At 38.9% G+C, this 24617-nt stretch overlaps 2 protein-coding genes across 2 annotated transcripts in view; one reads left to right on the plus strand and one right to left on the minus strand.

The window, feature by feature from the left end:
* Positions 1–14154, plus strand: part of vps37a.S (vacuolar protein sorting 37 homolog A S homeolog) — a 52807-nt gene extending 38653 nt beyond the window's left edge. The window contains 5 exon segments of the mRNA NM_001097153.1: positions 9121–9179; positions 9260–9328; positions 10118–10261; positions 12017–12097; positions 13946–14154. Of these exon segments, the coding sequence (NP_001090622.1) occupies positions 9121–9179; positions 9260–9328; positions 10118–10261; positions 12017–12094 (350 nt within the window). The 3' untranslated portion in view covers positions 12095–12097; positions 13946–14154.
* Positions 1771–6559, minus strand: LOC108706606 (myotubularin-related protein 7-like). Its single transcript, XM_041579493.1, has 4 exons — positions 6318–6559; positions 5507–5641; positions 4371–4497; positions 1771–2180 (listed from the first exon to the last, which is right to left on the minus strand). Exons 1-4 carry the CDS (start codon positions 6554–6556, stop codon positions 1836–1838), a joined length of 846 nt encoding a protein of 281 aa, XP_041435427.1. The 5' UTR covers positions 6557–6559; the 3' UTR covers positions 1771–1835.
* Positions 14155–24617: the final 10463 nt, after the last annotated feature.

Raw genomic sequence — 24617 nt, forward strand, 5'->3', positions numbered from 1 at the left:
TTTTATTTTTTAGACTTTACATCCCCTTTAATTAATTAGAGCAGCTAATTAATCACACTACCAGTCTCCCTATCCAAATGCAGACACAAATGTAGACAATTGTGTTACCTTCAGGAACCCTGAAACTGCATGTATTACCCACACACCTAGCTTCAAGCCTGCAAATCCTTAAATCCTTTTGAAAAATTGGAAGAAAAATGCTTGTTCTAAATGAACATTGGTCAAGCCCCTACATAAGCCCTATAGGCAGAAACAACTTGTAAGCTCTTCTTTCAAACTCAATGAAAAGAATAATACGACAACAATATGGAACCGTATGAAGATGCATCTGAAGCTTGTATAGTCTCAGTGACAACAGTAGAGCTGGAATCCCACCAAGAAGCTCCTTCTGGACTTAGCTGGCCATACACCAAGAGATCCGCTCTTGATGGTGATTTGTCAGTGTAGTCAGATGCATGACTGCAGTGCATGAGTTCAGCAAGAATTCTAGAGGGAAGATCTGACTGGAAGAAACATGGTTTGCGGGGAGAAGAGCATATATTTGCCAAAACTGCATTCTCCATCTTCAGCTTTGGCATAAAAATCTTCTGCCTGCTTTCTAATGCAACACTCTCAATGTAACCAGGATAGAGGCAATTAGGGATGCACCGAATCCACTATTTTTGATTCGGCTGAACCCCCGAACCCTAATTTGCATATGCAAATTAGTGGTTGGAAGGGGAAAACATTTTTTACTTCCTTGTTTTGTGACAAATAGTCACGCGATTTCCCTCCCTGCCCTTAATTTGCATATGCAAATTAGGATTCGGATTCGGTTCGGCCAGGCAGAAGGATTCGGCCCAATCCGAACCCTGCTGAAAAAGGCAGAATCCTGGCAGAATCCCGAACCGAATCCTGGATTCGGTGCATCCCTAGAGGCAATAGCTCCCAAAATATATGCAGGGGTGTTAAAATAAGCAACATGAGCTATGGTCTAGTTGACAATTAGTTACAACCAAGAATAATCAAGCAGCGGTTTACAATGAGACCATTTCCAGCTACAATAATTATTTGGAAAATATTTCTAGATTAACCGTCAAAACTGCCATCAGGATAGTGAAAGCTGAAATAAAGGACTACAGGTTTGGAATTTATAGTAGATGAAATTTATGCATCGCATGGTCAATTTCTTCTATCTACTTTACTGCATGGATTTTAAACATAAATATTTCCCATATTTGATCCTAAATGTCAAATGTCAGTAATGTCATCTCTTGAAGTTGAACCCAGTAATCTGCTGAAAGTTAACTCATAATAAACTCACAGTTTGTCTGTTTGTTACATACACTGTATCCAGACCACCGTGCAACTCCTATAACTGGGCTTAAAGGAGAAGGAAAGGCTAAAACTAAGTAACCTTTATCAGAACGGTCTATATAAATACACCAGTAAATCCTCAAAATAATGCAGCTCTGAATCCTATGTCAAAAGAAACACTGCATTTCTTTCCTTCTATTGTGTACTCATGGGCTTCTGTATCAGACTTACTGTTTTCAGCATAAACCTCCAGGGCTAGGGCTTGAGCATGCTCAGTTTGTTTCTCTCTCCTTATCCCCCTTGCCTCCTCCCTCCCTGCTGTATTCTGAGCCCAGAGCTATGAGTGAACAGGGAGAGACTCAGGCAGGACGTGATGACACACCAAGCTAATATGGCAACTGCTATCCTAAACAAACAGAGAGCTTCTAGAGCTGTTTGCTCAGGTATAAAGCATTCTGCAGAATAAATATAGTGTTCTAGCTTGCACTGTTGTGGCTAATCTAGTGGCAATAAACTGCTTCGGAAGCTTTCCTTCTCCTTTAAGCATGCAGGAACATGGCTTCATCAGAATCAGGGTCTTTGCCACTGTCCTCGCTTGGTAATGAATCACCTCCACTCGGTGACCTACAACTCAAATCCTCCACCCCCGATTCCTGATCACTATTAGCAGATAGATCTGGATCTGAGCTCTTCAAGTGTTCCTGAGTAAGAATGAGGACTGAATTCTCTTCGCCCTGTGAAGGGCTGCGGGAAGGGAAGGACTTCAGGTTGCATCTATAATCCTGGGGACTGTTAGCGGAGGTGAAGGCGGTAGCACTAAACTGCAACTTGTCTCCTTCTTGTCTTTCATCAAAATTCTTTGTGCCATTTAACTGCTGCCATCTCTAAAATCAATAAAATAAAATACCTTATATATATACAGTATATATCTATCATTTAAATCAACCCCTAAACTAGAAATATTACACGTTATCTCATATAACAAAACACTGATTCATTTGGGCACCTGTATTGGTGGAAAATAGATAAGACCAGATCATTCTTAAATACAGAGTTTGCATGGCCACCTAAGACTGCACTGCAACAATGATTATAGTGTTGCCATTATAAGATGACATCGGGAAGACCATATTTCTGTTCTGGATTTTGGAGTCTCCCCCCTCTCCACAAAATAAATTTTAGCACAATTAAACCAACTATGTTGGCAAGAGGCCATTAAAATTAAATCAGAGGAACCACACTTCAAACTCAGGTTTATGGATATTTGGTCTCTTTATTTTGATCAAATAGACTCTAGACATAAATCTAAAATTTTGGAGCTACTAAAATTTAACTAACTCAGTTTTAGGGGTATTAGAAAAGTGTCATCACAAAACTTTCTTGCCTCAAACTCCACCATGCGAGATTTAGGGGCAGATTTATCAAGGGTCGAAGTAAATTTGAGGGAATTTTCTAAGTAAAAGAATTTGAAATTCAAAGTCATTTTTTGGTTACTTCAACCATCGAATTGGATACTACGACTTCGATTCAAAGTTAAATCGTTCGAATATTCGACCATTCGATAATCGAAGTACTGTCTCTTTAAAAAAAAACTTTAACTTCAATACTTCGCCAAATTAAACCTGCCAAAGTGCTATGTTAGCCTATGGGGACCTTCTATAGCAGTTTTCTAAGTTGTTTGAAGTCGAAGAAAAATCGTTTGATCGATGGATGAAATCCTTGAATCGTTCGGAACGGTCAAAAAAACTTCGACTTTGATATTCGAAGTCGAAGTAAAGCCATTCGATGGCCGAATTTCGAAATATTTATCACTTCGAAATTCCACCCTTGATAAATCTGCCCTTAAACGTTAAGTGCTTTTGGTTATATACCATTTTTTCTGGTGTTTTTGTTTTTCCTGGCTCATTTTCCTTATACATAATAGTTTTCTTATACAATTGTTGTATATTCTTGTACTGTAAACTGCATGGTATATGATCATATGTAATTTCATCATTTTAGATATGCTTTATTAAAAAGTTCATCTCTCATGCTTGGGAAAACCCAATAAAAATGTTGAAAATAAAAAAAGATGACATTGGGGTCCGTTTACTAAAGCACGGTAAATTTGACGATATGTTTCCGCATGTTATAGCCGCGAATATTTTTCCGCCAAAATATTCGCAGCAACTAAATTTACTAAACAGCGATACACTTGCGGTAACTACGTTGACGAACCAGCTTATATTAGCGGTAATTGTAGCAAGCTGCGAATTTTTGGGCGATAAAATAGTCTTGTTTTAAGTTTGCGAATATTCCTGCTATAAAATAGTCTTGTTTTATGGCGTTTATTATGGCATGATTCATGGCCAGATATGTATCTTCAAAAGTGCTTAACTTTATAGATATTATCAGCAAGACAGTAAACAGATTTCACCCAATCAAACATGTAGGCATCATATAAATCCACATTCCAATACATCCAGTCACAAGACTTACCCCCGGCAAATAGAATCATATAAATAAAATTCATTAACAAGTTTTACCAATTAATTTGTGTGCATCATATAAATGTAGTTTAATCTAGGCTGACGAAGCTTTTGGTCCCTCCTAGCCATAATAAATCGTCTTTCAGCTGAAAAAGCTGCTGTAGCAGCAGACAAAAGAATAATCCAAAACATCTTTGATTATCCTGTCACTTCTCTCTTCTCCTGTCAGGAATGACAACATGAACAGAATGATGGGTAAAACAAGGTGTTATGGGATGTTTCCTCTCCCCTTCAGAATTTTCTGGCGAAAAAATAAATTACTGCCACTATATAGATTATGGTAAAATGTTGTGAATATTCTGCCGTTAATTTTGTCTTTTGTACATTTGGCTGTTTAGTAAACCAGACATTAATGTGTACGTAGCATTATTTTCAGCAAATGCAACATATTCAGCGACAAATTTGTCTATATTTTGTGCACATATTTTTATTTGTGCTTTAGTAAACGGTTTCCAGCGATGACCTGAAATCACAGCAGTAGGTCTACTCATGCAAGTAATGAGCAGCTCAATTGCAGAATCCCCGTACATGTGAATAAGCCACTACCTTTTGCATGAACTCCAGCTCCTCCTCTAGTTGCTGAGTCTCTTCTTTCACTGCCTGGAGGAAGTCCGTCACAGACTGGCGAGGGTGCATGCCTTTCTCAAAGCGATTGTACAGACCCCTCCAGAACCTGCAAAAACAATGAACAACTAAAAACCAAAATAGGGACCTTGAGCCTCAAATATTTTTCTGTGTTTCAAAAAGCCAAACAGATTTACATTCCTTTTTCCAAACAGATAGTTTACATAAAATTAAGTGGAATATTAAAGAATCTTATCAAACAGAAATATATATATCAGTAAATATTGCCCTTTGACATATCTTGCCTTGAACCACCATTTCGGGATGGTCTGTGTGTTGCCTCAGAGATCACCTGACCAGAAATACTACAACTCTTAGGAGCACATTTACTAAGGGTCGAATGTCGAGGGTTAATAAACCCTCGAAATCGACCCTCGAAGTAAAATCCTACGAATTCGAATATCAAATTTGTAGGATTTACCGCAAATCCTACGATCGAACGATCGAAGGAAAAATCCACAGATTCGAAGGATTTTAATCGAACGATTGGAAGGATTTTAATCGATCGATCGAAAGATTTTCCTTTGATCAAAAAACCCTTAGAAAACTGATGGGGAAGGTCCCCATAGGCTAACATTGTAGCTATGTAGGTTTAAAGAGGGCGAAGTATGTAGTCCAACTTTTTTTTAAAGAGACAGTACTTCGACTATCGAATGGTCGAATATTCGAACGATTTTTAGTTGAATCGAAGTCGTAGTAGCACAGTCATGTTGCATCGCATCAACACTGCGACAATTGAACTACTTACCTTATTCCGTCGCATCCGGCGTGACGCATGCGTTTTTGCACAGCGCGTTGGATCGCAGCAGAGTCAGCCATGTAGTCCTGCCCTTAAAGGTTTCACAGATGTATTAACTAAACTTTCACCTAAACTTTATTTATCAGTGTGGTCGTGCATCAATATATCACCAGTGCAGTTCCATGTGATGCCAGACATACAAAAGGGTACAGATTGCATTGGGAATACAATTGGTCACAAAGGAAAAAATAACTTCTTCACTCGAGTTTCATATGGTGCTTTCGATACAAATAACTAAGACGTATATATATGTACATACTTGAAATTGGAGGGGGAAGTGTTAGGCCTCAGGGTGCCTTGCGTCTGACTGTGATCTGATCGATACAGTGGGTTCATATAGTCCAGTCTCTGCTTCCACAAGTACAACCAGAGTGAGTAGGTTCTTTCATGGACTCTGGCAAAGAAGCAAATGATTAGCTTAAATGAAAAAAATAAATATATGTATATTTATTTAATGACATAGAAAATATATCTTTTTTAAAATGTACTTTTTTCAAAATCCTATTTACAGTTATTGTGTAACTAGACTATTTACTCCTGGTAATGTCTAAAGGAAATGAAATAAAAATTAAAGGAGTGGTTCACCTTTAACTTAACTTTTAGCATCTTATATAACGGCCAATTCTAAGCAACTTTTCAATTGGTATTTGTTATTTATTTTTTTGTCGTTTTTGAGTTATTTGCCTTTTTCTGCTGACTCTTTTCAGCTTTTAAATGGGGGTCACTGACCCCATCTAAAAACCGATGCTCTGTAAGGCTACACATCTATTGTTATTGCTACTTTTTATTACTCATTTTTCTATTCAGGCCTCTCCTATTCATATTCCAGTCTCTTATTCAAATCAGTGCATGGTTGCTAGGGTAATTTGAACCTTAGCAACCAAATTAAAAAACCAGACAGCTGCTGAGCTAAGCCACACATAATAAAAAATTGCAAATTATCTCAGAATATCACTCTCTATATCATACTACAAGTTAGTTTACAGGTGAACCACCCCTTTAAGGAATAAAGTTCATCAGGTGGCTTATGTACCATTTGGAGACAATTAAAGTTCTGCTAATGAGCTTACCTCATTTCTCTCCTCTCTTTCTGGCAGTTGCATAGGAAGTTGCCATATTGGCAGGAGTAAATATGATGATGAATGTGAGCCAGAAACCTCTCATTAAACTCAAATGCACACGGGAACTGTTCCATCAGTTGCCAAACGCACTCTATAAACTGATCGATCACTGGGGAAACTTCCTTTGGGTCGCCATCCAAATTGCCATACCTAAAATTCATCAGAATAGCAGGCATGTTTACTAACATTGGAGATACTGTAAATATCTGGAGAGATTTCTGGAGATGTTGCCCATGGCAACCAATCAGCAATTAGATTCAAACAGCCATCTACAGTATATAGTGAATAAAGTACCCCCTCTTGTAAATTATAAGGATATTATAAGTTACCGAGGAGTTTCAATTCCCTTTTATCTTTGTATATGTTTTCACTGCCTAATAGCCTAGTTTATTCTGCACAAGACGTATTTACTTATGACTATCTGTGCTTACATTAATGAGAGCCGCCATAATTGTTCTATCAAGATAATCTCACCCAGAATCTCTACTGAAACTCTGACACTTGCTTTCATTTATGTACCACACCACTGTTATTAAATTCTCTATTGTGTTCTTTAGAAATATGAAGTAACAGTGACTCTGTGGGCAATAAGACTCCTGAGTAGAACTCCTCTTCCTTCTCAAAGGGGAAGTAATGTATTTGATTGATTGTATTCCTTTTGTAGTGTCTCGCAGCTCTCAGAAATGTCAGATCAAGAGGATTTATTGTTGGAGCAGTTTGTGAATCTTCCGCAGTTGAAACAGGTCATTTCTGATAAAGAAGAGTTAGTGAGGAACATTGAGGAGATGGCAAGTATGTATGTTAATACAGTTACTATATGAAATAGGTATTTATTTCCTTGACTTAAACTTCACAACTGTAGCGCTGTTTCAAAAAATGGTGGCTTAAAGGAAAACGATACCCCCGAACAATGTAGGTCTCTATAAAAAGATATTGTATCATATATAAAACCCTGCTTTGTGTAAATAAACCATTTTCGTAATAATATACTTTTCTAGTAGTATGTGCCATTGGGTAATCATAATTATGAATTTGCCATTTTAAAAAATAAGGACAGCCTCCTGGGATCATAGGATTCACGGTGCACACAAACAAACCATACATGTTAGGCCACATGAGCCAATTAAGAGACAGAGTTCTGTCTTGTGCTTCCCACACTTCTTCCTGTTAGGGTAAGGACACACTGGGCGATTTGGGGAGATTTAGTCGCCTGGCGACTAATCGCAGCGACTTTTCTCCCCGAATGCCTCACCTCACTCTGCGCCTGGATAAAATGAAAAGTCGCCGGCGCTAATCACCGAGGCGATTCGTTTTCCGAAATCGCCCGAAGTTGCCTCACGAGGAAACTTCGGGCGACTTCGGAAAACGAATCGCCGCGTGTGATTAGCGCAGGCGATTTTTCATTTTAGCCAGGCGCAGAGCGAGGGGAGGCATTTGGGGAAGATTGGTCATGGAAAGTCGCGGCGATTAGTCGCCAGGCGACTAAATCTCCCCAAATCGCCCAGTGTGTCCCTACCCTTACATTTAGGGGCAGATTAATCAAAAGTCAAGGTGAATTTTCGAATGCAAAAAATTTAAATTTCGAGTTATTTTTTGTGTACTTCGACTAGGGAATAGTCCAAATTCGATTCGAATTTGAAAAAAATTCTCATTTGAATATTGAAATTTATCATTTACGGTCTCTTTAAAAATTCGACATTGACCATTCTCCCTCTAAAACCTGCCGAATTGCTGTTATAAAATATACGTAACTTTTTTACTTAATATAAGTAACTTTTAAAGGAGAACTAAATCCTAAAAATGAATATGCCATATTTTATATACTGAACTTATTGCACCAGCCTAAAGTTTCAGCTTGTCAATAGCAGCAACGATCCAGGACTTCGATCTTGTCACAGGGGGTCGCCATCTTGGAAAGTGTCTGTGACACTCACATGCTCAGTGGGCTCTGAGCAGCTGTTGAAAAGCTAAGCTTAGGGGTCGTCACAAATTAACTAGAAGAAAATGTAGCTGATGCTACAGGGCTGATTATTAAATTCTGATTCCAATGGTTTATGTGCTGCCATGTAGTAATTATCTGTATTAATTACTATTTCTATTCTATGTGTACTGTATATTGTGAGTGGGTCCCTATGCTCAGTAAGTGACAGTAGCACAGACCATGTGCAGTGAATCAGCAGAAAAGAAGATGGGGAGCTACTGGGGCATCTTTGGAGACACAGATCTTCCTTGGGCTGGTACAAAAGCTCAAAACATAATGTACAACATTTCTAGCTACTTCTTTAGTTAAGCTTTACTTCTCCTTTAAAGCGTAAAAATATAACTATTTTAAAAATAGTTTCACTATCTAGGGCTTGTGTTGAAAATACTTAATTCTTGGCAGCGATCAGTGCAGAAAAATTAAATGAACAGCACTTCCCACTTTCTATGGTTCTTCAGAGCACTTGTAGTACGAGAAGGTAGTTAACAGTAACCATTAAACCCTTTATGTAGAGAACACTTCCTTATCTGTAAAGAAGACTAACCAGGTGCAGCCAGAGCAGCGGGAGAACCTGCTCTTCTCCCATCTCTTCCCTGTGCTCCGCCATCAAACCTTGAACCCCTGAGCGTATATATATAAAATGGATAAAACTAGTATTTGCTCTGAGATGCTGAGATTGTAATTAAATACTTCTAGAACATAAGTTCATGAATATTACATGCGTATATTTTTGCTAAATATATACATTTAAATCCTATTTATTATTTATAGAAAGAAATCTTCAGATGGAGCCAGTTCTGGAATTTAAACGACAAGCAATACTAGACAAAGTAAGTCCGTCTGGTTTTGGTTTGTGAACTAGTGGGTTTCGGTTTGGCTTTGCCTTTACATTGTGTATATTTTGTTGTAGTATGAACAGCTGATGCAGCTGAAGTCCTCATTTGAGAAGAAGTTGCAACGACAACATGAGTTGAGTGAGGTAAAGCTCTTTTCCTTTTACTTCATGTATGTAGCAGCTCAATTGGGCCTATGGTAGCAGTAATGCTCCAGAATTATACTAAGGGGGTTATTTATTAAAGTCCGATTGGCAAAAATTTTAATTTTTGAAAATTATAAAAAAAAATTAATTTTTAGTGGAAAAAAAACTTTAATTTTTCGAGATTCATTATACCCCGAGGATGGAAAAAGTCCTAATCCAAAAATCCAGGATCTCAGACCTACAGAGGTTGTATATAAATCAATGGGAGAGGTCCCTATCTGTGCTCTACGCTGGAATTAGCCTGAAAATCAGACTATTTCCGACTTTTTGGGCAAAAATGTGAAATACTCAGTTTTTTTGTGAAAAGCCCGAAAAAATCGTTTGATTTGGGGAAAAAAAAAAGTACGCTTCGGGTTTTCGCACAATTTTATCCCCGATCTGTTAAAATTGTTCAATCGTGGATTCTAGTTTGGTCCCACTTTTTTAATATAAATAGTCAGAAAAAATCATATTTTGATAGGGATGCACCGAATCCACTATTTTGGATTCGGCCTAACCCCCGAATCCTTTGCGAAATAAACTAATTTGCATATGTAAATTAGGATTTGTTCGAGTGGTCAGAAGGTTTGGGCCAAATCCCGAATCGAATCCGGGATTCGTTGCATCCCTAGATTTTGATAAATAAGACTCCTAATGTAAGAACTTTCAGCTGCTGAGCTCATGTATATAATGAATAGCATGAAGCACATTGTTGTTGTTGTTTTTTCTCTTTATGTCTCCCCCCCCCAGAGCTGCAGTTTGAGTGCTTTGCAGGCAAGATTAAAGGTCAGAGCGCATGAATCTGAAGAAGAATCTGACAAGATTGCAGATGAATTCCTTGAGGGCAAAATAGAAATCGACGAGTTCCTCGTTAACTTCATGGAGAAGAGAACGGTATGTCATTAATGTTCAGTGACACATAATAGGATTTCTATGAATGGTTGGAACATGAGGGATTGCAAGATACTATAACTACCAGTGTTAGACTGAAACTCCTCTCGTGCTGCTCCATATCTTCCCTATACTACACCAGGAGCCATTAGGACTTTCCTGTTTTTATTGTTTTCCTAATTACAGACCCTCCTGCCGTTAATTCTCTCACCAGGAACCAGCATAGGGGAGGAATCTAGTAATGGTCTATAGGCTGATGTTACATAGGGGCATTGTCCACTGAATATGGCTGAATGTGTCAATGAATGTTCAAGCAGGAACAGGACCTTGTTCAACACTAGTTCAATGAATAGGCTGGTGCTGAACTTTAATCAAGAAACATTTCTTGAGCTAAACAAGGAAACTGAAGCTTACTCCATGGTTTGTCCTTGCACAGTAGGAACAGTAACACCAACAATTGAAAGTGTTTTAAAGTAATGAAAATATCATGTAGTGTTGCCCTGCACTGGTAAAACTGATGTGTTTGCTTCAGAAACACAACTTTTCTCAGTTGCAAAGATTTCACATTCTACACAAATGAAGTTGCTTTGCATTCTTATGACATATTTTCTGCCTTGGAGGGGGGGGTATTACATTTGTCCATAAATGACCATTTAGCACAGCTAATGCCCTCTACCAAGCACAATTATTGCAAACACCTTAGCGGTTAGAAGAAGAAACACCTTATTTAAAAGGGAACTCCACAAAAGCACAACATAAGCTTTTTGAAAAGTAAACATAATTTCAAGCAACTTTGCAATATACATCATTTAAAAAATATGCAGACTTTTCATGATTTTTAATGGTTTGGAACAGTTCCCTAAGCCTAGCCCCCTGCTCTCCTGCTGATCTGTCTGACTACTTTGCTGAGCTGACTGACTACTGTTACTTTATATCAGCAGCATCTGTCTTTAACTTGCATCCTCCAAACCCCCACAATTCCCTGCACATGTGATTTGAATAAGGAACAGAACATCCCAGTGCAATGCATTGTGGGTTATGTAGTTCCTGCATGCTGTCTGTAAGCTGTGGAGAAGTTGTTACAATTTGTAACATCAGTGTTTAGTCCCTCCTTCCCTGTAAAAATTTTAAATAATGCAGAAAGAGAAGAACTGTTAAACAGCTGGATTTCAGCATAGAAAATGGCATTTATTTATACTTTTTGAAGAACGGGTAACTGTGAGGGGTATATTAGGGGTTTCTGTGTTATGTGGGCCTATTTATCACATTTTGGTTTGGAAGCCGGAATTCCCCTTTAAAATAATAAAGGGAAGGTCGGTTACAGTGTATGTACATATATATATGCTAGGGATGCACCAAATCCACTATTTTGGATTCGGCCGAACCCCCAAATCCTTCGTGAAAGATTTGGCCGAACAGAATCCGAATCCTAATTTGCATATGCAAATTAGAGGTCGGAAAGGAAAAACATTTTTTACTTCCTTGTTTTGTCAATTTCCCTCCCAGCCCTTAATTTGCATATGCAAATTAGGATTCAGATTTGGTTCGGCCGAATCGGAATCCTGGTGAAAAAGGAAGAATCCTGCCTGAATCGCAAACCGAATCCTGGATTTGGTGCATCCATAATATATGCTGTATATATTTATACATTTACATGTGTAATTTCTTAGTTTTTCCACAGAAAAAAGGGAAGTCAAAGGATGTTGTGTTCATTGTTAGTGAATGACTTGCCGTATTTGTGTTTATTATACCCTGTAGTGTTGCCACAGTAGAAAAGCCAAAGAAGAAAAGCTTCAGCAAGTAATATCACTACACAGCCAATACCAAGCACCCTGATAGGTACTGTATCCTTCCGCTTTATTGCTTTCATGTGTGTCACCCTCTTTTATAAAGAATCCACTCTTTACCCTGTGTATCTATATAGACTGTGCTCAAAGTGCAACAACCCACTGTTATTACAGTAATATCAGCAGTATACAACTGCAGGGGACAATTTGCTGGTAGGCCACATGTTAAAGAAGCCAAAATAAACGATGGGTTTTACTACCCAATCCCAGGTGCTCTCTCTTTTCAGGGTCGGACTGGGCCGGCTGGACACCAGGAAAAAACGGTGGGCCCAGATGGATGATAAAAAGTAGCAATAACAATACATTGTAACCTTACAGAGCATTTGTTTTTAGATGAGGTCAGCGACCCCCCTTTGAAAGTTGGAAAGAGTCAGAAGCAGAAGAAAAAAACTATAAAATATAAATAATGAAGACCATATAATGAAGACCATTCTATAACAAACTAAACATTAACTTAAAGGGGTTGTTCACCTTTAAATTAACTTTTAGTATAATGTAGAGAGGGGTATTCTGAGACAATTTGTAATTGTTTTTTATTATTTAAGGTTTTTGAGTTATTTCACTTTTTAGTCGACAGCTCTCCAGTTTTTAGTAATCTGGTTGCTAGGGTTCAAATTCCCTTAGCAAACATGCATTGATTTGAATAAGAGACTGGAATATGAATAGGAAAGGGCCTGGATAGAAAGAGGAGTAATAAAAAGTGGCAATTACAATACATTTGTAGCCTTACAGAGCATTGGCTTTTTAGATGGGGTCAGCGACACCCGTTTAAAAGCTGCAAAGAGGCAGAAGAAAAAAGGCAAATAACTATAAAACCATAAATAATGAAGACCAATTGAAAAGTAGCTTAGAAATGGCCATTCTATATCATACTTAAAGTTACCTAAAAGGCGAACCACCCCTTTGATGGACTATGTCTGCCATCGATATGTTTTACCCAGAACCTATATATTCATGAAGTTGTAAGAGCACAGAGGTGCTTTGTGGTTATAGAAGGACAATCTGTGCATTTTCTCTGTTTCACCTGCAACATAAGGGGGGCACATTCCCTGAATTTTCTGAAAATTAGGGGCAACACTATGGCTGGGATTAGTTTTTTTTGGGCAAAAGAAAAAAAAATACGCTGCAAGGGAATCAATTACCCGGAGACGGGAACCAGAAATCTTGAGCCGTGCTCTCCCCTGCCTGTTCCATTTGTCCCTTGTACAATGATTTTATCAGAATAATTAAATACATTTGGATTTTTTTACCTACACACTCACATTTTGAAGTCCAGCAATATGGTGAGCCTTTAGGGTAAGGCCACACTGGGCATTTTGGGGAGATTTGGTTGCCTGGCAACTAATTGCCTTCTCTTTGCGGCGACCAATCTCCCCAAACGCCTTCCCTGACTCTGCGCCGGCTAAAATGAAAAACCGCCGGCGCTAATCACATGCGGTGATTCGTTTTCTGAAGTTGCCGGAAACTTCGTGGTGACTTCGGAGAACGAATTGCCACGCGTGATTAGCGTTTTTTCATTTTAGCCGGCGTAGAGTGAGGGAAGGCGTTTGGGGAGATTGGTCGCCGCAAAGATGAGACGATTAGTCGCCAGGCGACCAAATCTCCCCAAAACGCCCAGTGTGGCCTAACCCTTAGGTGCACTTTTGATGAATAGTTTTTTTGGGAGAAGTGGAAGGGCTTTTGCCATTATTCCAGCTCACATGAGCTTCAGTTTGTGGAGGATGCTGGGAGATTCCCATATGAGAGCAGCTGGTTGCCTGTCGGTGCTAAAGATGTAAATACTGAAATTTAGTGTCAGTCTTGTCAATGAACGATCATTTACTTTTTCTGTCTTTTTTAGATTGTTCTTCAAATGATGGGCGGAGTGATGAAACTAGCGCAACAGAAGCACTTTTTGTATTTACAAATGGAAAAAAAAGTGGGAAGACTGAAATCATTATAACCTGCTCACACTTTAATATTAATAAGTGTTAATTACAAATCTAATTTATTTCCTGTTATACTGAAATGATTTCTTGCACTGACATTAAATAATCCATTTAACACAAAGATATGTTTGTCTGTGTCTAAATATGGGACCTGTTATCCAGAATGCTCGGGACTTGGGGTATTCCAGATAACAGATTTCTGTAATTTGGATCTTCATACCTTAAGTCTACTAGAAAATCATGAAAATATTAAATAACCCCATTGGGCTGGTTTTGCTTCCAATAAGGATTAATTATATCTTAATTGGGATACAATACAAGGTACTGTTTTATTATTACAGAGAAACAGGAAATCCTTTTAATACATTTGTATACCTGTACTAATATATAAACTAATATTTGTATACCTGTACAGTTATGGGACCTGTTATCCAGAATGCTCAGGACCTGGTTTTTTTACGATAACGGATCTTTCCGTAATTTGGGTCTTCATGCCATAAGTCTACTAGAAATTAATTTAAACATTAAATAAACCCAATAGGCTGGTTTTGCTTCCAATAAGGATTAATTATATCTTAGTTTGGATCAAGTACAACGTACTGTTTTATTATTACAGAGAAAAAGGAAAAAAATTTTAAAAATTTGGATAAAATGGAGTCTATGGAAGACCATTCCGTAATTCGGAGCTACCTGGATATCGGGTTTCCGGATAAGGGATCTAATACCTGTACTAATATTTAAACCAGTGGATCACCCCACCCATTTATACGGATTTAATGCAAAATGGCTAATGAAAATAATATACCATTGCTTTAACATTTATCTAATCAATTGAACCTATAGTAACCAATCAGCAGACAGTTTCTACTGCCTGTGGAGCTTTAAGGGATAATGAAAGTTCTAATCTATGGGAGATGTTTGGAGACCCCACAAAGATTGTAATGACTTACTTGATACCTCAGGCTAGTGCTCCGGGTCACAGAAACGGACACCACCCAGGGAACTAGCGAGCAAGCGATCCTCCACCTTCACTTGCACAGTAGACTTTAATGGAGAACTAAACCCTAAAAATGAATATGGTTTAAAATGCCATATTTTATATACTGAACTTATTGCACCAGCCTAAAGTTTCAGCTTGTCAATAGCAGTAATGATCCAGGACTTCAAACTTGTCACAGGGGGTCACCATCCTGGAAAGTGTCTGTGACACTCACATGCTCAGTGGGCTCTGAGCAGCTGTTGAGAAGCTAAGCTTAGGGGTCGTCACTATTATCAAGTAGAAAATGAGTTTTGTCTGTCATACAAGCTGATGCTACAGGGCTGATTATTAAAGGAGAATTCAACCTGTGGGGAAAAACCTTGGACCCCTTCCTCCTCCTCCCCCCAGGCTTACTACCCCCCCCCCCGGGAAATGCCCCATACTCCATACTTACCCCTCCATTCAATCATCCAACATCAGAAGTTGATCAAGACTTCACTCCATTCATTTCTTGGTCCCATGGGTGCCATCTAGTGACTGTAACTATAATCACTATCACCTTTTCATAATTTAAAACAAATAAAAAAAATATACTTCATGGTTTTAGTGTCCAGTTCGCATAACTAGAAGAGCGCTGGGTCGCTATGAAGATTTTTTTGGTGTTGTTACACCACTGACTTGAACCATGGAAAAAGGGGGGTGTGGCCAAGATTTTAGCTGCCACAATACACTCTGCTGTTAATTGTGTCCTTTTTGCATTTCAAATATTGGTAAGTATAACACTATTCCCTACAGCAGACAGGCTTTAACTGGTACACTTCATTTTTGTGGGCAGGGTCAGATTAAAAGAGCAGCTGGCACTTTTGAAAGAATGGGATGTATTTGTTATAGACCATTAACGTACTGTAGACCTAAAACTGCAAATATCTTGGGGGAAAAACTTGTTAATGATAATGCACAATGCCAGGACTCTCCAACTCACTTCTCTTACCAATTGTCCCCTAACCCCTTAACACACATACAATAAGATAAAACAGTTTATCGGTCGCCCTCCTTAAAATCCTGAGCGGCTATTGAATCCCTTGAGGTGTGGCCATCATTGTTATTAAAACACAATTCCATGTAAACAGCATTGGGCTTAACAGGCTGTACAATGTACATAAATATGTGATAGTTTCTTGTCCAACCAATGAGCACTTAGACAGTGTGGGAGTTATTACAATTATAATACTTTCTATGCACCACTCACCTTTACATGTGCAACATCATACATACAATCACAAAATCACTACACTGGGCGGCAACACTTTGAAATAACACCAGCTGGCTCTTCCATCCTTGTACTGGGCATTGGCCTCCATAAACACAAGTAGTGCTAACGTTTATTTCATTTTGTACACTGATCAGCCTGAGGCTACTATAGAAAGGCAAACAACATTGTATTAGGGGAACATGGTTTACAGGGCTATGGGAAACAAGGGAAAGTTGTGCTCACCACTAATTTTTAAAACCATTAGGCCGGGGTGCAATGAGGCTGTGACCACAAAATACATATAGACAAATACAAGAGACTGCAGAGGACCTCTTGTATTTATTTACAGGGCTATGGGGGCAGCAGGTGTGTAGTATCCAACTGCAGTAAGGGATAAGCAAATACTTCTTTCAATATATACAGTATTATGTTAACAAATAAAGTTAAAATCATAGAATATTTGTAATTTATTTCTAAGTTGATTACAATTACATATGCTTTTCTATTGGAAAATGTTACATTTGCATTTACAACACTTTTTTAGCTGCATTTGTACCAGAAGAAATTCTGCTCTGCACAAAGATAAGTCAGTTCTAACAATACAATGATATTTTTCCCACAGTCTCACAATTGGTTGAATTAGCACATGATTACACATGTGAGCAGTAACGCCACGTCAAGGCTTCAACCCTGTTACTGTCCATTCACTCCGGGTGTAACATTCCTCAGGGGGTCTAATAATATTATAGCAACAGTTAATAAATAATATCATAAGAAAATAGTGAGGCTTACTCATGTCTGTGAAGTTTACCCTTTGCTCAGAATATTCTTAATAAACTTCTAGTTCATCTGCAGGAGGATAAAAAAAACCCCCATGTACTGGGGGGAAAAAAACCTTTCCTGGCATAGATGATTGGACTATAAGCATTAATATCAGAGTATGGGTTCAACAGACATGTGTATGAAGGCAAAGCTGAATGTTAAATGTTAGACCCCCTTGCCCTCTTGTTACACCCTTGGCCTTTCATATCTCACATTCACTCACACAGTCACACACCATTCACTTCAACAATTAACTGTACCTAATAATTATACCTACCCGTATCTGTAGGAAGGAAAATGTTAATAAAAACGTGTAACAACTATATACATAGTATAAGGTCCTACGACAGGAAGGACAGAGGATTTTCCTCAGTTGGCATGAGAGGCTCCATTGGAGGCTGCAGGAAAAAAGAGAAAAACATTCTTTCAGCCAAGATGATATGGAATATGCTAACATGTAATGATATTAATCCAGTCTATATTTATATTTAATTATCATTCAGCAATCATGTACTTACTGCTCTTAGCAGGGAAGGGGGTGGTATTGTTTTCCTTTCCAGCTCCACCCAGTCGATGGAAGCGAAGTATGGGTGGTATTTTATATTCCCATGAACACCAAGGCGTTGATTTGGATCTTTCTCCAGGAGCTAGGAAGGGAAAAATGCATATTTTATTTCTTACCAGTTGCATTTAGAGCTCACTAGATTTTTCTGCATGGATGTATAAAAAGGGATCCCAAATGGTAATTAATTAAGTGGGGTTCAATGTTGAACACAACCTGTTACTCCATCCCATTCCTCACACTCACCTTTCTCAGTAGATCCTTTAGATCGTCATTCAGCCAACGAGGAATCCTGGGCTCATCATTGATGATAGAGTTTATGACTTTCTCCCTGTCGTTGCCTTCATAAAAAGGGGAGTCCCCAGAAGCCATTTCACAGATGATGATTCCAAGCGAAAACCAATCCACTGCAGCATTGTATCTCTGCCTCTGCAGGACCTTGAAAACAAAGAGAATGATCAAAAAACATAGGAATGATCACCCCCTATCACATTCTGACCTTCCTACAATATTACAGGAACTGATCATATCATTTTATTTGTGACACCCAATAACAAAAACAATTTACATTCAGGGGAGAGGCAGACGATTTAAAGTAGGAACAGATTTGAATCTTAGTTGGTTATTAGGACTAAATATTCATTTTCTAAAAATTTTTGCCATGGCAAGTAAGGTTGTTCTTGAGATACAGAAAGAAATCAAAGACAAAGGGATAAGAGATTTTTGGTTTGAATGTCCATCGCTGGCAAATGAATAATAAAATACAGATCTATGCACAAATATAAATGGAGGTTTGACCCTATATAAATCCCAATATACCTTATTAGACAACTGCTAAAATATTAATTACATACCACAATTCTGATACCCCTATGTTTGTGAAGTTGCATTGTATATTGCTGTTATGGGCACATTCCTATATACTTATTAAGTGTGTTATGTAAATGCACTGGAATTGCACTGCTCACCTCTGGAGCCATGTACCCCACTGTCCCTGCCCGGCCACTGATGGTCTTGTCACCAAACATGTTAGTAACTGCCAGGCCGAAGTCTGATATTTTGATATGGCCGTCCTGGTCCAGCAGGATGTTGTCAGGCTTGAGATCTCTGTAATAAAGAAAAAGAAGAGAGTATTTGTAGAAGTAGATAAGTTAAACCGATATAGAAAGAATCAAATTGAGGTTAGGGACAACTATAGAGGAGGCAGACCCTGCAGGTGCTGCTGGGGGACCCAGGAGGTATAGGGGCCCCATGAGGCCCTAATTCATATACAATTTCAATAAATATTGGAGATACATTTTGAGGGCCTGAAAAAGAATTTGCTGTGGGGCCCAGTAATATCTAGCTACGCCACTGGTTAGGGAGCAATGTAAAAGTGATCAAAATACAGATAACTCAACAGAAACCTTATGAAGATGAGATCTGGAGAAGCTATACTGACCGATGAACAATGCCGCAGTTGTGCAGGAACTCCAGGCCGCACACGATCTCCGCTGAATGGAAACTTTTGAACAGAAATAAAAAGTAAACAAAGCATAAAGATAATCAGCATTTATTCACTGGTGTTTGTCTCTTCTTTTATGCCAAAAACAGGTGCAATTCCTTTACAGCATTATTTTCAGTCCTTGCAATCTAACTGCCTTTTCCTAAAATCCATCCATATCACTTACAGCACTGTGTCTGGCTCCAGGCTCCCGTAGAAATCCAGGTGATGTGCAAGGCTGCCCCCACTGAGGTACTCCATCACCAGGAAAACATGACGCTGGATATACAGACAAAGGAAAATGAGATTAAAACCCTGAAAGAGATGGAAAAAACACAATAAATGCCAATATTGTCTCAGTTTTGTACCTGAGCTTCAAAAGCCGCATAACCTTGGCACAGGAATGGGCTTTCATGAGGCATCATGAGCACACTGGCCTCTTTCCGGATGCTGCTGTATTTGCATTTAGGGCCCTTCTTTATCACCTTCATGGCCACGTGCTGGTTGGCAAATGTAGCCAACATAACCTGAGAAAGATAATTATAAAGATTACATAGCATAGAAATTAATCATGTCAGTTACAGAATAACTCTATCAAAACACAGAGTTACATTTGCAACCACTACTGGATGTTTTTAGCTTTTACAATAATAAAGTATCACTCACTTTGCCGAATCCTCCTTGCCCAAGAATGGAATGGAAGTCGTAGTTGTGGACATCCACTGGGCTCATTCCTGTGGGAAAAAGAGACACATACTGTATCATTTGTCTGTTGAGATAAACATTTGTTCTATATGTCTCCAGTTAGTTAGGAAGTTGAAATGTGTTATAGTTGCTAGGGTCCAATTACCATTGAAATGGGAGGTGGTATAAATACACAAGCAACCTGTGACATTTAGGCTCTCACCCTACAGCAGGTTGTTATTTTGGCAATGTAGCACCATTGTTCATAAATAATCTCTGATATATTGAAATTGTGATATATACTTGTATATATTGTTAAAGGCAGAGATTGGGGATTAATATACATTAATACCCAATCTCTGCCTTTAACAATATATACAAAATATATCACAATTACGTAGACATGTTAATGGTAAATACAATGAATGTTTCCCTAAATTACAAGGTGATTCCCCACTAATGATATCATGCAAATTTATGCACAGTAAGGAGTATTCAATGAAAAAGCAGTATTTGCTGCATAATGTAACGTGATGAGGGAGATCCCTGCTAGATAATAACATTTGGCACCACATACAAAATAGCAGCCAAACTAATCCACATCTCAGCAAGATAACAAACATAAAAATCCCCAAAAAGTAAATTGTGGCAACACAACAGGGGCCAGTGACAGTTTAACAGCTTTTCCCAGAGGGATGTCCCTTTACCTCTCTGTCTCTTCTCCATCTTCTCTTGGCGACGATCCTTTCTTCTTTTCTTCAATATCTGACCTTAATGCACCTCTGTCTCCTTCTCTCCCACTCCTAGAGGGCTCAGGTTCAAATATCTCTCCAAAATTCCACGCTCTGTATCCGCTTTGATAGCCAAAAAACTTGCGAGACTCTCACCAACACTCCTCTCTCACAAGCAGTCCCATCAAAAGACAGTTGGGCACATGCATGACATCATCACCTTGGGCTCATGCTGGAAGATACCATTGCAGCAGCGCAGGGGCACAGCTCAACAGTTACTACAGAGCAGACACAGTTACACCTGTACCTGCAGTGGTTTCTGGTTGGAGCCATCTTGAGCAATTAGGGGGGTTAAGAGTGTGAGTTCAGAGGTTGGTTATTAGGGAGATTGTCCTTCAAAACAACTTCAGATGTTGCATGTAAGATGGTTTCATTGAATAATGATGTTTACATTATTTATATATTAAAGTGTGTGTGGGAGGTGGTAAATATGAAAGTGTGATTGCAGGTAAGAGAGAGAATTACCCCCGCTTCATATAACTTGTTCCTAAGGTACATGGATGGATCCTACAGTGAGGGATCTGCAGTATGTAGCACTTCAGCATTTGCTGCATTGAAATTCCCAGCAGTCTCTGAATGCCACTAACCACAGTACAACAATAGGAAATATGAATATGAAATACCACGGACTGCACAAGCCTCTTATGATATATACATTTATATACTTTATATTATATATAATTCGTTTTCCTAGTCGATCCTGTAGGTCTTGTAGGACGGAGTTCAGTTCTGTCTCAAGCGCTCTCTGGAAGGAATTGGGATGTAATCTCTGTAATATAATAATAAGTCCATGGTCTGCTCACAGAATATTTACATTGATGTAAACACCTGCTTCCACTGTCTCCCTCAGTGACTGACCAGATAAGCAGAAAACATAGGGACCACTGCTGACTTCTGTTAGGGAGAGTACAAGCACAAGGGAGGAGCGACATGCTGTGATTAATAATAATATCCCTGGCTAATAATTATGGTAATTGGCAAGAGAACACACGTAACATTAAGGGCAGGGGCGTAACTATAGAGGAAGCAGACCCTGCGGTTGCAGGGGGGCCCAGGAGTGTAGGGGGCCCAGTGAGACCCTAATTAATTAGCAATTTTAATATATCTTGGTAAAATAAGCCAACTTATAAATATTTTGGGGCCCTAAATTGAATTTGCTATGGGGCCCAGTAACAACTAGTTACGCCACCGATTAAGGGGGTTATTTTTTAAAGTCCAATTTTTAAAAGGGAAATCCATCTAAAACCTGCCAAGGTCATGTAGAAGTCAATGGCAGATGTTCCATTTACAACTGGCAGATATCGAGATCTGCACTGGGTTTCATACAAAAATTGAGTGTTTTTAGGCGTCAAATCCAAAATCAAACCGCACAAATTGGATATTTTTCACGATTCAAGTCTTTTCCCCCCACCAGATTTTTTTCAGTTAATTTATTAATAAATGTGGATGGGAGTTTGGTCGAAGTGGTTTTAAGGAAATAGTGAGAATTTTTTAGATTTTAGTAAATAAGCCCCAAGTGTGTCAAGACAGTGCCTTGTGCTACTGAATGGCATGCTCATTGTTTTATAGATATAAATTGAGGCTCGTTGAAAAATCATTATGTATGATGTAATAGGAATGAATTATGAAAACACAATTTTAATGCTCCTAATTATTAGTTTAATACCAGAATATTGGTCAGAGAACAGGATTAGAGCATTATTAGAGAAGAGTGGACAGTAGCAACCCTATTATACTACACAGTTACAGAAACGGGTAATGCCATTCCCAGCATATTATTGTATGACAGCAATAGGCAGAGAGATCCCTAGCAGATTATTTTGTGACAGTAATAATGAATAGCATTCCTAGCACATTATACAGTAGGAGCACTAGGTAAGAGCAGCCAGAGGATGTTATACAGTGAGACTGGTGGGTAATAGAGTCCATCCACAGCACTTAATCAAGTGAAGGCATTTAGAACTGGCATGTCCTGCAATGAAAGCCATTGGATACTGCCACCCCAAGCTCATTATATACAGTGACAGACAGGGCATAATGACACTCTAAACTTATTTACGATTAGAGGGAAATAGTCACTTTTTTTTTAACTTCTGTTTTTCAAATGAGAATTTTTTCCCTCACCATCCCGTTGTTTATTCTTCACTCCTACACACATGGGGTAAATTTACTAAGCGGTGAAAATTCACCAGCGAAGGCTTTGCAGCCATCGCAACACTTTGCCAGGCAAAAATTTGCTCATATGCCAATTTACTAAAATGCGAATTTGCATCCAGGGAGCTGAACGCTGGCGAATTTTCACTAGCGTTACTTCGGCAATGTGAGCAAATCAAAGAGAAGATGCGCTATCGTTCAATTATGCCTAGCGCAACTTCGTTAGAGGTCAATTTGCATACGGTGGGAAATTTAAAGTTGAATGGACGTATATGTTGCAGCAAATACATTACATTACACAAGCCCAGGAAACCTTAATAAAATAAAATAGAGTTGTTATAATGCCCGACACATGAGCCCACTGTATAGTTTATGTTCCATATGTTAGAATATGTATGGGGGAATCCGGTTACCCAAAAAAATGGACCTTTACAGGCTATCACTCTGAAAAAAGGAAAAGACGCCAGCGTTTTTTGGACTTTTTCCACTAGAAAATATGATGTAAGTAACAGAAGAATGAGCAAGATCTATGCACTCCAATGCACTTCGCCTGGTCTGAGCTGGCGAAGGCAAGTCTGGCGAAAGAGGTAACGTTCAGTAAAATCCGCATCTTAGTGGATTCGCGGAGTAACGTCCATTGGCCTGAGCGAAAATGTGCCTAGTGATAGAGTGTGAATCCCTGCTAGTGTCTATCTCCTTGGCTAGCGAAGTAACACCTGCACCAATAAGTAAATCGGCAAAGTCCCCAAAAACTGTGACGCTGGCAAATCTTCGCCAACTTTAGTCAGTTCGCCCTTTAGTAAATCTGCTGCTAAGTGTGATGTAGAGGGTGATATTCTGAGACAATTTGCAATTGGCTTTCAATTTTTATTATTTCTGGTTTTTGAGTTATTTCGCTTTTTATTCAACAGCTCTCCGGTTTGCAACCTCAGTAATCTGGTTGCTAGGGTCCAAATTACCCTAGCAACCATGCATTGGTTTGAACAAGAGACTGGAATATGAATAGGAGGGGCCTGAATAGAAAGATGAGTAGTAAATATCAATAACAATAAATGTGTACCCTTAAAAGTGCTGCTCACACCAAGGACTGAGTTTCCTCCATATATTCTGGTTGCTTCAATGGGCAATAACCAGCATAAACCTGACTGCCGGTGCTCTGTGAGGAGTTGAGTCAATATTAGTAGTTCAAAAGATACTCATGCTGATAACATTTCTGTATTTACATTTGTTAAGAAGTCAGTGTCGCTTTAAAGGCTTCAGCTTAGCACACGGGCAGATTCGGGGAGATTTACTCTCCAATATGCCCACGTGAAGGCAATACGGGCGGTCGGATCGCAGGACCACATCAACGGACAGATGTTGCCGCAATCCGAATGGATTTTTTTAACCTGCCCGATCAACATCTTCCCGTCTTTCAGCCAGATATCGATCAGGGATGCCCGTCAGATGGCCCCACACACGGGCCAATAAACTGCAGACTTGGTCTGTCGGCAGCTTTTATCGGCCTGTGTAATGGGGGCCATTAATGTATCAATTTAGAACAGTTTACAGGGTCGGCGACCCCCCCTCGCAGAGCTGCTTTAGAAGATGAAAATGACAATTTACACTTCAATATTAGAAAAATTGTGACACATAGAAAATACAAAGCAATTGGATAAAGTCATTTCTGATGATCTGTCTGAAAACAACTAGTTGTTTTGAGAACAGGGAAATAGCAGAAAATCTCAATCTCAACAGACACTCCCATATAAAAATTCTCAATTGTTTATTTCTATTTTACCAATGTTCAACGTTTCGGTCCTTGTTAGGAACTTTCTCAAGGATGATACAAAAATATTTTAGCCAATCTTAAATAGC

This window comes from Xenopus laevis, chromosome 1S, assembly GCF_017654675.1.
Source record: "Xenopus laevis strain J_2021 chromosome 1S, Xenopus_laevis_v10.1, whole genome shotgun sequence".
Lineage (NCBI taxonomy): Eukaryota > Metazoa > Chordata > Amphibia > Anura > Pipidae > Xenopus > Xenopus laevis.